Source organism: Bombus vosnesenskii, unplaced genomic scaffold, assembly GCF_011952255.1.
Source record: "Bombus vosnesenskii isolate JDL3184/JDL3185 unplaced genomic scaffold, Bvos_JDL3184-5_v1.1 scf7180000013431, whole genome shotgun sequence".
Taxonomy (NCBI): domain Eukaryota; kingdom Metazoa; phylum Arthropoda; class Insecta; order Hymenoptera; family Apidae; genus Bombus; species Bombus vosnesenskii.
In genome coordinates, this window is record NW_022883046.1 from 655320 (window position 1) to 670860 (window position 15541).

At 42.9% G+C, this 15541-nt stretch overlaps 1 protein-coding gene across 8 annotated transcripts in view; it reads right to left on the minus strand.

Moving 5' to 3' along the window:
* Positions 1-15541, minus strand: part of LOC117238020 (focal adhesion kinase 1) — a 37832-nt gene that overhangs the window by 2364 nt on the left and 19927 nt on the right. For 3 of the 8 annotated variants that reach the window (XM_033502533.1, XM_033502531.1, XM_033502534.1), the window contains exons 2-21: positions 14706-15337; positions 6828-6970; positions 6474-6649; positions 6265-6396; positions 6034-6183; positions 5769-5957; positions 5607-5687; positions 5308-5530; positions 4903-4938; positions 4656-4787; positions 4384-4566; positions 4091-4307; positions 3828-4018; positions 3544-3748; positions 3360-3439; positions 1448-3270; positions 788-928; positions 556-705; positions 389-488; positions 87-318 (exon numbers count right to left, since the gene is read on the minus strand). In XM_033502533.1, the coding sequence (XP_033358424.1) occupies positions 87-318; positions 389-488; positions 556-705; positions 788-928; positions 1448-3270; positions 3360-3439; positions 3544-3748; positions 3828-4018; positions 4091-4307; positions 4384-4566; positions 4656-4787; positions 4903-4938; positions 5308-5530; positions 5607-5687; positions 5769-5957; positions 6034-6183; positions 6265-6396; positions 6474-6649; positions 6828-6970; positions 14706-14788 (4667 nt within the window). In that variant the 5' untranslated portion in view covers positions 14789-15337. Of the gene's footprint in view, positions 1-86; positions 319-388; positions 489-555; positions 706-787; positions 929-1447; positions 3271-3359; positions 3440-3543; positions 3749-3827; positions 4019-4090; positions 4308-4383; positions 4567-4655; positions 4788-4902; positions 4939-5307; positions 5531-5606; positions 5688-5768; positions 5958-6033; positions 6184-6264; positions 6397-6473; positions 6650-6827; positions 6971-9345; positions 9351-10379; positions 10680-14705; positions 15338-15541 lie in introns of those variants that run through there. The other 5 variants (XM_033502529.1, XM_033502537.1, XM_033502536.1 and 2 more) reach the window with 5 other exon arrangements.

A 15541-nucleotide genomic window follows, 5' to 3' on the forward strand; every position in this document is an offset into this window, starting at 1 on the left:
CTGAAATTACATTAAATATTTCTTAATATTTTCATTCATCTGTTATGCATGGAGATATACCAATAAGTATTAATCGAAACATTTACTTTCGGTATTCTGCATCCAAAGTAGTAGCACTGTATTTCTGAGCATGCTTCATGGCAGTTACAAGTTCTGCCATATCCTTACTAAGAACTTTATGCGCCATTTCTACTTCTCGATGAGCAGATGTAGGTAATATGTCCATAAGAACATCTACAGATAAAAGTAAGGCCCTCAATTCGATACCCACTTTACGTACTAATTCCAAATATTGGTCAGCTTTGCTTTGTTGGACACCTAAGTTTGTGAGGTAAAATATTATTTAAAACGTCATAGATACCTCGGTATCTTACATAATAATTCATACCTTGAGATAAAGACATCACAGCACGAACTACACTGGTGGTACAATCATATACCTTATCGTTCGTTCTATCTAGATCAGCAGTTGGTGTTGGTTCCATTTTCTACAAAATAGGCATTCTCTGTAACTTTCTTTATATTTAAAAATTATTTAAGCATTAAAAAAATTACCTTCACCACAATTACTTTTTCGGTACTTTTATCGGAACCTATAGAACCGGTATTAACACTATGTTGTTCATGATTTGGTGATTGCGTAACTGAACGGGGAATTGGTGGACTCGCGCTTTCGTCTCCACTTGTCGCAATGGACAGACGTTTCTAAATATGGAAATAAATAATAGTAAAATGAGCAAATAAATAATGCATCATAAATATGAAAAATGCAAGTAATAAATCGCACCTCTTCCCTTGCCAACCAACGACTATCTTCTTCCGACTGGCGTTGTTGTTCCAAAAGTCGTTGTTCTAATAATTTTTGTTCATCGTCAATTCCACTGTTGAAATTTTCTGTAATGTTATCGAACTGTGATTGTATGGTTCTCTGAAAGAAAAGGATTCATTTTATTTTCATCAATTCGCTCCAAATCGTTAAGATAATGCACAGTTTCATAAACATATGTACATAGTAAAATTAAAGAGATGCATAATTCTCGATGCAAAACCAATTTCAGAACAATAGTAGTGCAATCATACTCATTTCATGCAGCTCAGATTGTTATAGTGACAATATTATCTCCATTCTTCATGCAAAAAGATTAGCCTACCAAAACTGCAAAATAAAATTCATTTCGGTTATAAACAAAAAATATCGTCTAGTTGTGTATAAACGAAAGAAAAGGGCCATTGTGTGAATTTAAACGAGCATGTGAGCGCATCTGCATTATACCAGAAGCAATATAATATATACGTATGTATGTATGTATGTATGTATGTATGTATTGTATATACATTTGATTTGCAACAGAAGTATGGTGCTGCAAGAATTTCGAATCATAAATAAAAACAATATGCTGTTGCAGATAGAGGATGCGATTGTCATTCCTAGGAGGCTTTGCCAAACCTGATCTTGCTGTGCCTCCTCTGTCATCGAGCTGCTCGATGACATTGTGCTATCACTGACAGCGGAAGATATCAGTGATCCAGAGAGTGTACCATCTGTCGAGCTTGTCAGTTGTTCGTCTTGTTTTTGGTTTACGAATGTAGTAATTTTTGCAACACCAGTTGCTATCTGAGGAGTGCTTGATCTTATGATTCCCGCCTGCATCACTGGTTGTGGCAAATACTGTGTTGCGTTCGCCATGGTTGCTGACAGATTTGATACGTTGCATTGTGTCGGAGCATGCTGCGTAGCGATAACAGAAGTCGATTGTTGCCCCATTACAATGTTAGATGCGCTTGGATGCATGTGTTGCTGGCTAGTGGGTTGAACTGAGCCACCTGATGTGGCGAAATGCATTTGAACGGGATGACTTTGTGCTATTTCAAAAGACAATTGCTGATTCATGTTCATTGCTTGAGCGTTCGGTACGTGACTCGTAATCCCAGCTTGAATTTGTTGTACGTATACGGGGCCCTGAATCTTCTGAGCTTGCACCACCGTAACTGAAGCCGTTTGTGCCGTGTAAATTGGGTTAGCACCTGTCGCTTGATTTTGCTGATTCGTATGTTGTGTTGGGATGTAAGAAACGGGTTGATGAATGGGATTTTGTTTTTGGATGTTTTGCACGTTCTGCGACTGTGACATGTACATTGGTTGCGTTCCTGGATGGCTAATGTTCGAATAGATTTGCTGATGCTGATAATTCTGGGCGTGCATCGGCTGTGCTTGTAGATTTTGTCCTGGAGCCGAAGTGTGTGCTAAATTGCTTCTCGAATTTGGTATGGCAGATCCAACCGATACGTTTATGGGTTTCAAATCAGAGACATTTTGATTCTGAATGTTCTGCGCTCGAAATTTCAGTACCGGTCCGTATAAACATTCCGTATTTGACCCAGGAACAGCAGCACTGGTCGAACTAACGATCGATACACGAGGATACGCGACGGTAGTGACAGGATTTTGTATACAACTAGAATTTTGGCTTACCGGTTGAGCAACACCGAATGTTTGATTCGTGTTATTAGCAGAAAATTGGCCAAAATTTGACGAGTGATTTTGATTGTTTAATCCTACGATACTATTTAAACTACTAGGCCCAAAATTTCCAGGATTTTCACCAAAATTACCACCTACGCTGGGGCTCTGACTAAGATTACCAACGATGGCAGAACTTTGCGTGAAATTAGCGACAGGCCCGTATATTTCGCCACAAGTTGCTACGTTAGTTGTAGCAGGAATAGCACTGGACGTTATGAATTTTTGTACGGGAGAATACAAATCTCCAGTAATGCTACCGACGACTTTTGAACTAACCGCGTACAAATTTTGCATCTCTTTAACCTTCTGCTGCTTTCTATTGGCAGCGGGTGACTGAGCTTGTGTCGCGTCTGAAATATTAAGGCTCGACATGAGAGGAGTGTCCGAGGAATCAAGGGAATCTAAATTAGTGTCGGACAAAGTGGAATCTCCTGAATGAGTATCGTGAGAGGCAGAAGGTTCTGAGGTGGCTGAATCGAAAAAGGGTAGATCTGAAACTAAGGCGGTAGTTAAGACTTGCTCTTCGTCTTGAAATTGTACGGCTAAGGTATTGAAAGGCGAAGCGGGTGTTGTGTAGACGGAGGGACATACCCCCCTAGTTTGATTATCCTTGAGAAGTTGTGCAAGAACCTCGGGGCTTTGCGCCACGATATATGTCGAAACCGGCGCTGCAGCGGTTAGCTGAGATTGATCTGTTGTGTTTTGCGGTTGCCTCGAAGGTTTAGGTGGTGGTACATCGTCTGCACCTAAATGACGAAAAATTATCTGCTCCGTGCTCACCAAAGTATCTCGACTGCATCGAATGTAATTTATTCTTTATTTTCTTTTTACGTACCCCAAGACATAGCTTGCACTCTTCTGTTCTCTCGTCTCATCGTTTCCTGTTGCTGATGTTTTTCTTCCAATAAAATTTCACTACAATATCGTAATTTTTAATTTAACACAAACTATCGACAACGAAATCAAGCAAAGGTAACCAAGATTAAATTAAATTAAATTTATTAAGTAAATGTACGTACTGTAACGTTTCTCTGATTTCTTTAAACGTCGGACGTTTACTGGGTTCATAACTCCAGCATTGAGACATCAAAGAATATAATCGCGGAGGACAATGATTCGGTAACGCAAGTCTTTCTCCGTTCTCTAATTTACGAATCACTTCGTTATTTTTTACACCTTGGAACGGTTTTACACCTAACATTAAAATTTCCCACATGCATACGCCTGAAGAAGCAAAAAGAAAATATTTTACATTACTATCAAGTATGGAAAAGAATATCAGTTTTTATCTTAAAACACCTACCAAACATCCAAACGTCAGACGACGTTGTAAATCTTCGAAAATTAATACTCTCCGGTGCCATCCATTTAATAGGTAACTTACATCTACTCGCTGTATAATAACTTTGATCTTCCACCCATCTACTAAGACCAAAGTCTGCTAATTTTACGGAATTGTGTGCAGAGACTAGTACATTTCTTGCAGCAATATCTCTATAAAAATTAATAAATATTTACAGTGATGGACAAAATTGTTCTTGAATCATAAATTTTTTCTATAATTACCTGTGTACAAATTTCTTGCTCTCAAGATACGATAAGGCAGTGCTCAATTGAAACGTGTAAAGTAGAAGAGTGGCGAGGTCCAAACGGTGTTTGTTCGATTGTAGATAAGCTCGCATCTCCCCTAATTTGGCCAATTCCATCACCAACCAAATCGGCGCTTCGGAACATACTCCTATTAGTCTTATGATATGAGGATGTTCGAATTGTTGCATTATATCTGAAATTTTATACAAGTATTAATCACACAGCCGCAGCTTCTACTCTATTGATAAATTAAGAAGAAATTTTTTTACAGGCTTCTTCGAGAAATTTTTCCGAAGTTGCAAGATCTGCATCGACTTTACAGGTTTTAACTGCTACAGGTATTACTTGATTGTCCCGCCCTTTATAAGAACCTTTATGTACATTGCCAAATTGGCCCTCTCCAATGATTTCACCTAGTTCCACTTGATTCCTGACTATCTCATAATCTCTAGCTAAAATTATTAACAATCAAAGTTTAATATTCCTTTGGGTGTAAAAGGTAGGTAGTATGATAGACTTGTCTTTTTAAAATTACACTCACTAGCTGGCGTTGAATAGTCTCCTTCTTCGTCCACGATTTCTGCGTAGTCCTCTGATAAAATAGTTCCCGTTTTGCTTACGTTTTTCTCCGGACTATTGGATCCCTCTTGTCTGTACTTCGGTGGATGAGCATCTATTTTGAAGTCGAGAATATAATCAATAATCGTGAATAAATCAATCGTGGTTCTCATGCAAGTACTCTAAACGAGACAGTAAACTACAGCTCGGGATCATTCAAAACTACAAACCTTTGCATGGACAGGGATAGTTTTTCCACGATGCAGCTTGGAAGTGTAAACGATTATAACTTAGTATCTTTTATGTAACGTAAAAGGGATTCGTGCGAGATATTTGGGGTATAATACATGATTTCATTATAAAAATACAATGAAACTAAACGTTCTGTGACGTTTATAAATAAAATAAATTTCTATAGTTCTTCGAACACTATCACGAATACCGATAAAAATTAAAGGAAATGTTCATTGCCTCAACATCGAGATTGTTAGTTTTAAGATGTCAACACGCTAAGAGGATAAATATTAAGATAAAGAAATAAAGAATAAAAATTTCAATGGCAAATGATAACAATTTTTTTGGAGCATGCCAGTTTTTACGGCTGCTTAAAAAATTTTAGTCAAATATTACCATACCTTTTCTGTTCCATAACGAGGTATTGCTTCCAGTAATTAGCCTACAGTACCCATCGATTAAATCCGCAAGACTTTCCGCTTGATCTAGACTCGAGCAAGTTATACTAAGCGTTTCTGCTGCTCCAGCTACTCTTAATTTAATACACGCTTTTGCATGTTCTTTACAGTCCGATACTAGCGTTTGAATAGATTGTATTTGAGAGAACTCTGCCATTCTCGTTGGCTATGAAAGATTTAATATTACCAACAAAACATTGTAACATTTTTTATAAAACCTAGTGTGTTAATCAGATATTTACCACCGTTCCTCCTCTGTGAGCCATGTAAGAGATGCCTAAATCTGGTCCAATAACTAGTTCTACAGGTATAGACCAGCTGGACTGCAGTGCAGAACGATACAAGACAGTTTTAGACTATGATAACTATAAGTAGACAGAGCTACGGTAATTCGACAAACTCACCCCCAAAGCGCATATAAATCTTTCCTGATCGAATCTGTAATGCGCGCGTAAGAGATCGAAGAACTTGAACATGCATTCCAGCTCAGACAATGCTGCAACTTTTTTGAAATGCTGCTGTATTAACTTGCGTAGTGCCTTTGGTTTCATTCCATTCAACACGGACCGCGGTAAGAACTTGTGTAGACCGACCTGCGAACCAAACGCGACGCTTTTACAGCAAACCCTCAAACAAACCAATCAACTTTCGTAGGAACAATGCGCTTACCTCTCTCTCTAGATACTCGAGATTGCTCTTCTTGTCGAGCGCGACCTGTGGCATGTCTTTGAAGAAGTAGCGAATCTCAAGACAACATAGTTGTACCGCCACATCCTGATCAAGAGCTGCGTGGTTTGCGCAGAGATAATCGTTTCGAACCTACGGGATAAGCAATTAAATTCTGTTCAACTATTATAAAATCGATGGAGCTGGTGCAGCTCGGTTGATTCTTGAAGATACCTGATCGTAGTAATAGTAGAAGGTCACTTTATCCTTTTCATATAGATCATTCAGATTTTGTGGCAAGTATCGTACCCTCAGTTCGTATCTCCACTCGCAGTGAGGATGTTTTTTCTCGTACTTTTCTTGAACCTGGTAATAACAAACGAGTCTTAATCCCACTGTTTCTAATAAGAAAACTTGTTTCGGAACGGAAGATATCAAAATACCTGATACATGGTTGTGTCTTGATGCAACCAGTAACTCTCCCCCGATCCAGGGTGATGCAGTCTCATGGCGTAAAGGTTTCTATAGTGTCTAGTTCCAACTGATAATCGACTAGTTACTAAAGAGATGATGCCCCTCACATCGATCGCATCACCGAACTTAACAACGTTGAAACCACCTGAAAATCAGACGACTTTCACTACGAACAACAGTTGGTTTACCACTCAAAGCAATCTCGAATCCTTTTTACGGAAAAACAACGCTCCCTTCTTTTCCCGATATTTAATCAGTTTCATCGAAGCATTCTCCTAATTAATTCGAGTAGGACTTTGTTCAAGATTTAGGTAGAAACTTACCGTTAGGCAGATGGACTTTTAGAGTCGCCTTGTCCATGGGGGTGGGCGATCCATGTGGCGGCGTGTTTCTTCCGCCGCCGCTTCCCTGCACGCCACCGCCGCCTCCAGCTCCATCTCCTACGCCAGTGCTCATCCCCTCATGGCTGTATGAAAAAAAAAAAAAGAAGAATAAAAAGGGGTTGGTAAAGAAGTCGGCTTAGTCGACGACGCGGGAACGACCGCGTCAATTATGCATTATCTCATAAAACCTCGACTCGCACTAGGTAACTAACGTGCAAGCTTTGCATCGAGAAGATTAATTATTCATCGGACTATAGAGGGAAGAATTTCTTCTGAAACTCTTCTTCGAAGCGAATTTCGTTGTCGACGAAACGTGGATATTTCGCGACAAGCAAAGAAACTTGTACTCTAGATATCGTACACGGTAACTCCCTGTTGGCACGTTCAATTACGACAAGTTTTTAAATTACCACAATCTTCTTTCCTGTTTTTTCTCGTTATTAAAATCCCTGCTTTAATCAAGAGTTCATGATAACGTTACACCGTGGTATATATGTTTCTGGATGCTTACGGACAAAGATTTCTCATGCGAATGATCGAGTAATCGTGATTGTTCATCAGGCGATTGTGCTCAGCCGTTCCTTGCGCGCTGTCGAAGTTTGCTCGGTATTTTTCGATGTTACAAAAGAACAACGCGATACAATCACTAATCACCATTCTATCTACTAGATTTGCACTCTGACGAAGACGTGTTTCACCAGGCAATGACTATTAACGAAGACGACCAGACATTTTGACGCCTTATCACGCGGATTAAAATTTTCACGATAACTTTTACGTATCTATGGTTGACGAATACCGACATTTTTCCAGAAGAAGATTGCATCGATGACGTCATGCGAGATAGCCCAATAAAATATCTCGACTGTTCGTCTTCGATTTGACTGAAGACCGATTTGCTGTTTGCTGGCTATCGCGAATAGATATTCCAATGAAACAGCGTATTACATTGCTGCGGACGAAAGAGGATATTTTCTAAAATACATGGAAAGAAACCTTCTGAATCGCGACTCGGTAACAGAAGGGCGAGGGACTTTTCTGAAATGTTTTCCATACAAAAGAGTTGCAGAGTTAACCCTCTTGCTGTACGGGGTCAAAGACGATAGCGCGGCTAGATTTAGCTGAGCGTCGGTTACGATAAAAAATTCGCGTAGCGTGAACGATGTTGGAAGGCTTTTGAGAAACGGGGCTGCACGTGTTTGTACGCAACCGCATCCCCATTCAACCGTCCGCGTTTCATACCTACCCCTTATGGACGCGGCCTTCTGACACATTTGCCTGCGCGTTGCACTTACATAGTTACCGATTCAGGCTGCTCGGAACGCGTGCATCTGTGGGAGAGAGCAGGTATTCACGGAAGTTCCCCATCTCGATTCTGAAACCGGAGTTCCGGCGACTCTTTTCAAACGGACCGAGCAGCTTAACGCGCTTGCTCACGGTGAACATGTTCTGAAAGAACTTCGAATTCCCGCTGAGATTTGTGAGATTTCACGAGAATCGATGATCGGAGATAGACGTTCGTTGCGACGTGTTATTAAAATGATTTCACGTGATTATCGTTCCGAGGCTAGTTACGAGGCTATTTGACGAGTAGTTGAAAGCAACGCGCTAGAAGATGGAAGAATCTTTGCGAATGCAATGGTAAGAGGATCGCACGTCCGCAGGTACTTTACTACGCTCGGTTGAAAGTATTTGCAGCTTCCGGACACGTTCTTCAGCCACCTCTCTACGCGCAATCATTGAAACAAGTTTCATCTTTGTATTGACTTTTCGCGTTCCTCGAAGAACCCGCAACATCGGTGACGCAACTTTTCACGCGTGTGTAAAACGACAGGTCTCACGCTAAATTCATGAAAAAGCTGACGCACGAAAGCGTCGTTGAGCAGTTCCAGCCGAGCCTTGTGTTTGCATCGCTGCTATTAATGCAAATGTATATTACGAGCGTCGTCCGCCTAAGGAATGCCGTCGGTCAGGGACGAAGCATTTACGCCGAGAACCACCAGCTATTCATTTGGTGTACTGGATCGTGGAAAGGATCGCGTCGAATCAGAACCAGGTTGTTCTACCCAGGAACGCGAGCTTACTCTAAAAAAGTGGGATAACTTACCTATGGGCTGGAAGCATTTAATAATCGTTTTTCTACGCGAGAAGTACACTCGCCGCTAGTTTAAATTGTCATAAATTAAATGATCCAAACGTAACGGTAAACTCTACCGAAAGAAATAAAATACGGTAAAATACGGCGAATGCTTCGTTAACAGCGCACAGCGAATGAAACAACCGTTTGTCGGCCAGCAAAGCACGAATTAATTATTCGCGCAACATTACACCGATTCACGACGCGGTTACGTACCTCGTATAAACTCAAGCCCATGATCCGCGAACGATTATCGACACGAGTAAGTCGGTACACGGTAAGTCGATCGGCCTTTTAATTCACGTGGCACTTTGGAGCAACATAACGACGAACGAAGGAGTTGCGCAACCAGCGTAATTGTTAAATGCCGCCGTGGTATCGGCCGGAGGAATCTTTCTACAGAAAGTCGAGATATAAGATGGAAGGGCGAGGGACGACCGAAAAGGTTGGCGGCCAGTTTTCTGTCCCCACGATGAATATTCATTGCTCAGCGTTTTCGCGGCTCGCTAAATCGGCCGAATTAATTCAATTGCGCGGATAATATTAAATAGCTTCCGGCCCGCTAATTACAAAGCGCAAACACCGAGCTCAACTTATTACTTGTTTGTCGCTGAATATCAAGCAGCCGAAATAGCTAATTGGATTCGAAACTTGATTCGCATGGAGAAAAATAGCGGCGCGTTACTTTCTCTTTTCGTTAGTGTGGAAGATGAGCTGCTACGATCGATAATTCAGCGAGATCGGTGAATGAGATCGTACCGATTACACGGCTGCTATCGTTCGAAAGACTTTTCTGTTTCTAGGGCGACGTATCGCAGCGAGAAATCGGGAGCACGCGACGACAGCGGCTACTAAGAGAGTTTTTCGTCGCGGAGGGTAGTCTCGGTGGTATAAAAAGAAGGAGAAAAGAGCAAGGAAAAGAGAGAAAGAGAGAGGATACGAGAAGTGCGTCCCTGACCCGACAACAGAGCGGCTCGACTCGGCACGAGCAGGACCACCACGCACCTGCGACTATCGCCCACGCACTTTACCTTTCACTATTACTTTCTCTATTGCGCTTTTGCATCGTCACAGCCGTAACGAGGCTCGCGTGCCTCTATCGCTCGTTACAAGCCGCGAAACATACTCGTCGCCACGGAAAAATACAAGCGCGAGTAATAAATCGTCGCTGGCTTGTTTCGCGGAAGTCGAACGATTTACGGGATCTCTGTTTGCACGAAGGAATCTTAATTGCGTAAGAACAGCGAGGATGGAACAAGCAAGACTCTCGATGATGCAAATTCTCCTTCTCCGCTTCTTCCTGCAGACGTTTCTATTTCCTCAGTCTCCCTTCTTTCGCGCTTTCTGAGGTTTACCTCGGACGAGACACCCTGTGAAATTTCCACGTGCCAACGGTGTCAGGTGTGTAGGAGTCGTTGCATCTCAATTGCCCCAGGGAGCATAGCAAACCCCCGTTCTCTCTTCTCCATCGTTTCTCCCGAGGACATGCTCTGTCTCGACGGAGAAAAAAAATCCCCTTGGGATCTTTGCCCAATGATTCCAAGTTTTGGCCGCGGCAGCTCGGCCACGAGATTCCGTTGGCCTTGCGTTCCACCAGCTCCAGCATTATCCTTCCGGAGTGTTCGACGATCTCGTACGAAATCACGTACAACTCATCGAACGAATCCAGGAAAACTACTTATCCACCGAGGCAATACCGCGGAATGTTCGTCGACTGACAATCAGTTGGTTGGACGCGTCATCGAATAGCGAGCACTTGAGTAGTCGCCGTTGAAAATTCTTCGATCGAATCGTAGATCGCTTTATCGATATCTTAGCGAACTCCGCTCGATCCGGTTGTCTCGTCATAGTCTTTTGTCATCCGTTGCCCATCTACTTTTGCTCGTACGGTGGTAACTCGATTCTTAAGCGCGTGGATCGTTTGATTCGTACGGTGTTCATTTGATCCTCGTGATCGATGCTAGCGAATCGAGACGCGAGGGAACTGTGTCGGAACGATCGCATGGGTCTCGTTTTACGAAATTGAATTACATCTGGCTGGGGCAGGCTGCGCGGTCGCCGTGTCTCGAAATATAGCCATGGTATAAGGGGAGAGACGAGGAACAGGCATTGCGTACGATTTTAATTTTGCGCTGGCTGGTTCAACGTCCCGAGTCCCCGATCGTTTTCGCGAGTTTTCCTGCCCCGATGGGGAACACGGGTGTGCCGAGTGGCATACGATTTTCAATACGAAAATAGAACGTGGAGAATTTTTTACCACGGAAATGAAACTCGACTCGTCCTTGTTTTTTTTCCTCCCGCCTCGCAACACCGGAGACGCGATTCACCCTGCCAGCTCGACACACCCTCGATACGTTCGCGTTTCTTTGCCACGAATCGCGTACGCGCTACCTCGACGTCGGATAGAAACTGATCGACGAGTCGAACGGACAACCTGCCGTTCTCTCTCTTCTCCTCTCTTTCCCTATTGAGCCGTTCCTTCTCTTCTGTGTCCGTGTTTCACTGGCTCTAACGCGTGGGACGTCTATGAAAAATCGCGTCGCTAGCGCAATTCCTATGGCGCAAATAAACAGGGCGATCGGCTGTTCCAAGTCGGTGCACGATCGCGCCAACAGACTGCCTGGAGACGCCGATTGCTCGATATTTCACCTCCATGAAACTTCCAACGCGATCGTTTCTCCTCTTCTTGCTTTCTATTTCCGTTTAGTCGATTTTTAAGGTTAAGGGGTGTATTTGGTCCTCCTTGCGTGAGCTTCAAAGCGAGTCGTTTTCATCGGAATGAAAGAGAAATGCGGATCTTATATAAACTAGCTTCGTTTCTCGGAGATACGTACGTATTCTATAGGGATGAGAGAGAAAATGATGACAGGTTGTAATCACGGTAACTAGGCTACAAAGAAAACGCGGAAACCAGGCCCAGGACAAGGAATGCAAAGCATCGACAATACCGGGCGAAGAAAATACAAGCCTCGCAACGCGATCGAGTTGCGGTGTGAAAGGTTCTCCACGGGACAACGAGCTGGCGGTGTTTAATGGCATTTAAGCGAAGGATAGAAGTTAAACAATAGTCCGCAGGAATAAATCATCCACAGGGTATATTCGACCGTTCCGATAGAGCCACCAACTTTACGAGAATTTATATTTTTACGATCAGTCGCGGACTCACAGAGTTATTTTATAGAAAAGGAAGAACGTTGTATTCTCTATGGTCTGAAATTCAGATACATTCATGGTGTAACTCATAGGATTTAACACGCATATAGCATCGTCGGTGATCTAGCTTAGCTGGATCGATCGCCCCAATGCATGACAACGGTGTGTAATCAAGGAGATGGAATACGAGGTGCATCCGCATTGCGACTTCGACACGACCCTACACATACATACACATAGATAGTTCGCGAACATCGTGGCACATTTTCACATCGATAACTTTGTAGTTCAACTCCATCTTCCTTCTCCTTTTTCTCTCTTTTTTCTGACACGTTTGCCACTTTTAAGTTATTTCTCTTTCCAATTTATTCGTTGCAATATTTGCGTTTATTTTTCTTGGTAAACTGAATTTTCTTCCAGCTAAAGAATTCACGAAGAACGTTATAGAGTTACTTCTTCGGACGTAGGAAATTGTTCCAAGTTTCAATTTCTTCAGAGTAAGGCAGATATATTTGAGGGAAGTATTGCCGGAGAGAAATCTTTGATGCGATAGATTATTTACCACTAACATGGATAGACATCGTTCAAGAAAATAGCTGGAACCGGAAGGAAACCTCCAAAAACGAAAACAGCAGCGAGGTAATCGATACGATTTTCGAGAAAGTGACCACTAATTGACCGCAGGATGGACGTCGTTCACGGCACGAATTTCACCAAGGGGGTAGTAAAGGGCAAACTCCAAACCATCGGAAATCACAGAATGTCAAGCAGAGGGAATTGAGCGGAACTTCTCATGAAAGATCGCGGTGGTTATCCACTTTTTGCGAATCTGAACAAGCGATACTTAACCTGAAAGAGCAACACCAGGTGCTTCGAGTTACCTTCGTGCTCGAGTTGATTATTTTTTAACAGGATATTAAGAAGATACGCTTCATTGGGGTCAAATTCGATGTCCTTTTTCCCGGCAATCTCGGCACGGTTATACTATATGTTAAATACAAGAATACTCATGGGACGTCGGCGATTAATTCGAGGTTGATTTCACGCTATCCGAGACGACGCGGTCAGCTTACGAAACGTAAAATCGAAGGTCGACCTCTCGAAAATTCGCTGCTCGTAGAACCTGCTAGGCCAGTCAAACATCGAACGAACGATGGTGGTCCATCTAAATTCTAAAATGACGACTCTCGTGGATTAAAAGCTCGTTGAACTTCGAATGGAAAGGCGGACTCGATTTCCCAACAGCTTTCGAACAATGAAACTGGTTCGTACCGTGGAAAAGTGTTCAGAACTATTCTATTTGTGTAACAAAGATCGCTTATTAAGACTCGAACGAGATTTATTCCATACATTGCGTCCTTGATTTCGAATCTATGTTAAAATTCGTATCGTTCTTGCTTAAGATAGCATCGAATTCGCTTCACTTTTCGATTATTTCGAAATTTCGATTACTCGGATGAAACGAGGGAATTACTTTTACGGAGGATATCACTGTTTATGTAGCTCTTGCGGCGAGCTGACGCGTCTCGGAACTAAGTACATAGATGCAAGTATTATAGTAGCGAACCACTTGAGAAAAGCGTCGCAGACGTCTCCCGAAACTTTTTAGGTAAGGTCTGACCAGCGAGTTCTGGCTGGCATCCTGACCAAAGCTTCCTCATTTTCCACGTCACGTGACTTCTTTCTAGCTATTCGACGAGGTAAATCTTTTGCTGTAATTTGACGGACCATGGAGCTTTTTAGATGGAATTGTGGTCGCGATAAAACTTTACAACGTACAATGCAAAGCGATTATCGTCGAACGAAAGAGAAACGGAGACACAGTAACGATACGATACGATTCTTTTGTCGAGGACGCAGATAAAATTTAATCTTGAAAGATTTCGAAAGTTTGCAAGTATAAGGAAACGACAGTAGCTACGGCGATATTGAAGTTCATTTAATAGCATCAATTAGAAACGGTTACCGAGAGGGCTGTGGTCGATGATGGCAATTTCGCCATGGTAACCCGTTGGTATCGACGTAACACAGTCTACGAAAAAAGAAGGTGTTTTCGCGCGAAACCATCTGCGTTCCTCTTCTTCCTCCTCCTTTTACTCTCACTCGAATCTCCCTCGCGGCGTTTCCCTCCATTCACGAATTGGAAGAGGGACTTGCAAAGGCTTTATGCATGGAAATTGCCATTGGCTGCTCTTCAAACGAACTAACCCCTTTGTTTAAACGCCTGTTCCGTGGTTCTGAAGATACCAACAGCTGGATACCCAGCGTCTAAGGAACCGGAACCATCTCGAACCCCCTGGGCAAACTTTCCAAAACCTCTCCGAGATCGCATATTATCGAGATTCGATTCGCTCCCATGGTCGGTGAAACGCGTAATTTATTTCATCTTTGTCTCGTCGTCGTTGCGGATCTTTCAGCGTCCCGTCGAAACAAAGCCGCTCGAAACGACCGCGTTCGATAACGCGATACAAGTATAAACACGATCGGCGTGAAATCGCGGAGAAATGCTTTTTGGTCGTGATACTTACTCGGTGGTTTCGAGGTACTGGAAGACTCGGTAAACGGGACGTCGATACATGAAGAGATGGTCCTCGACACGCTCCACCATCATCCTAAAACCACTTCATTCGGAACGGTGGGTCACTGATCATCACCCACCACTAGTCACTGTTTTCATCGGCACGGTGAGGAATAGAACACTTCGAGAACGTATAGGCGTGAAATAAATCTTCAGGACGGAAGACGCGATTTTTTTGTTTCCACTGTTGTCTCGCTATAGCAGCGACATCCACGATTTTATCGAAAGAGTTCTCTGAAGCAAGGAAAGAACGAATTTTCGAAGGAAAGCGGTCGGTTCCGGTGTCGGTAGGATTTGGAGCGTCGTGCACGAAGCGGCGGAATTCAGTGGTACACTCGATGCAACTTCTTCGTTTACCGGTGATGTTTCTTCTCTTTCCGGTGCATTTGCTGCACCGCCACTTTCGAATCGATATCGTCGTCGGAAACACACCGGAGATGCACTGGAAATTTTATCCCGTCCTCCTCTTCGATTAACGAGCTAGCTACTGGATCTACCGAACTCGCGATTCTATATTCCACGGCTTCGATGGATTTCAATTTTGATCTCCGTTGAACGACGGTTTCTATTGTTGCTTAATGACTGTGAACAACCATCAACGTAATTTTGAAACAACTATCTTTATGCAAGATAATCGCTTTCAAACGAACTCCTCCCCCAGTTCTTTCCAGTACCGCACGGGAAAGTGGAAAAGCCAGTTTAATGTCCTCTATCGCGGAGCGTGGCGGGAAGATACGGGTGTTCTTATCTAAGCCGTTGCTTCATCTTTCCAAGCGTCGGAAACTC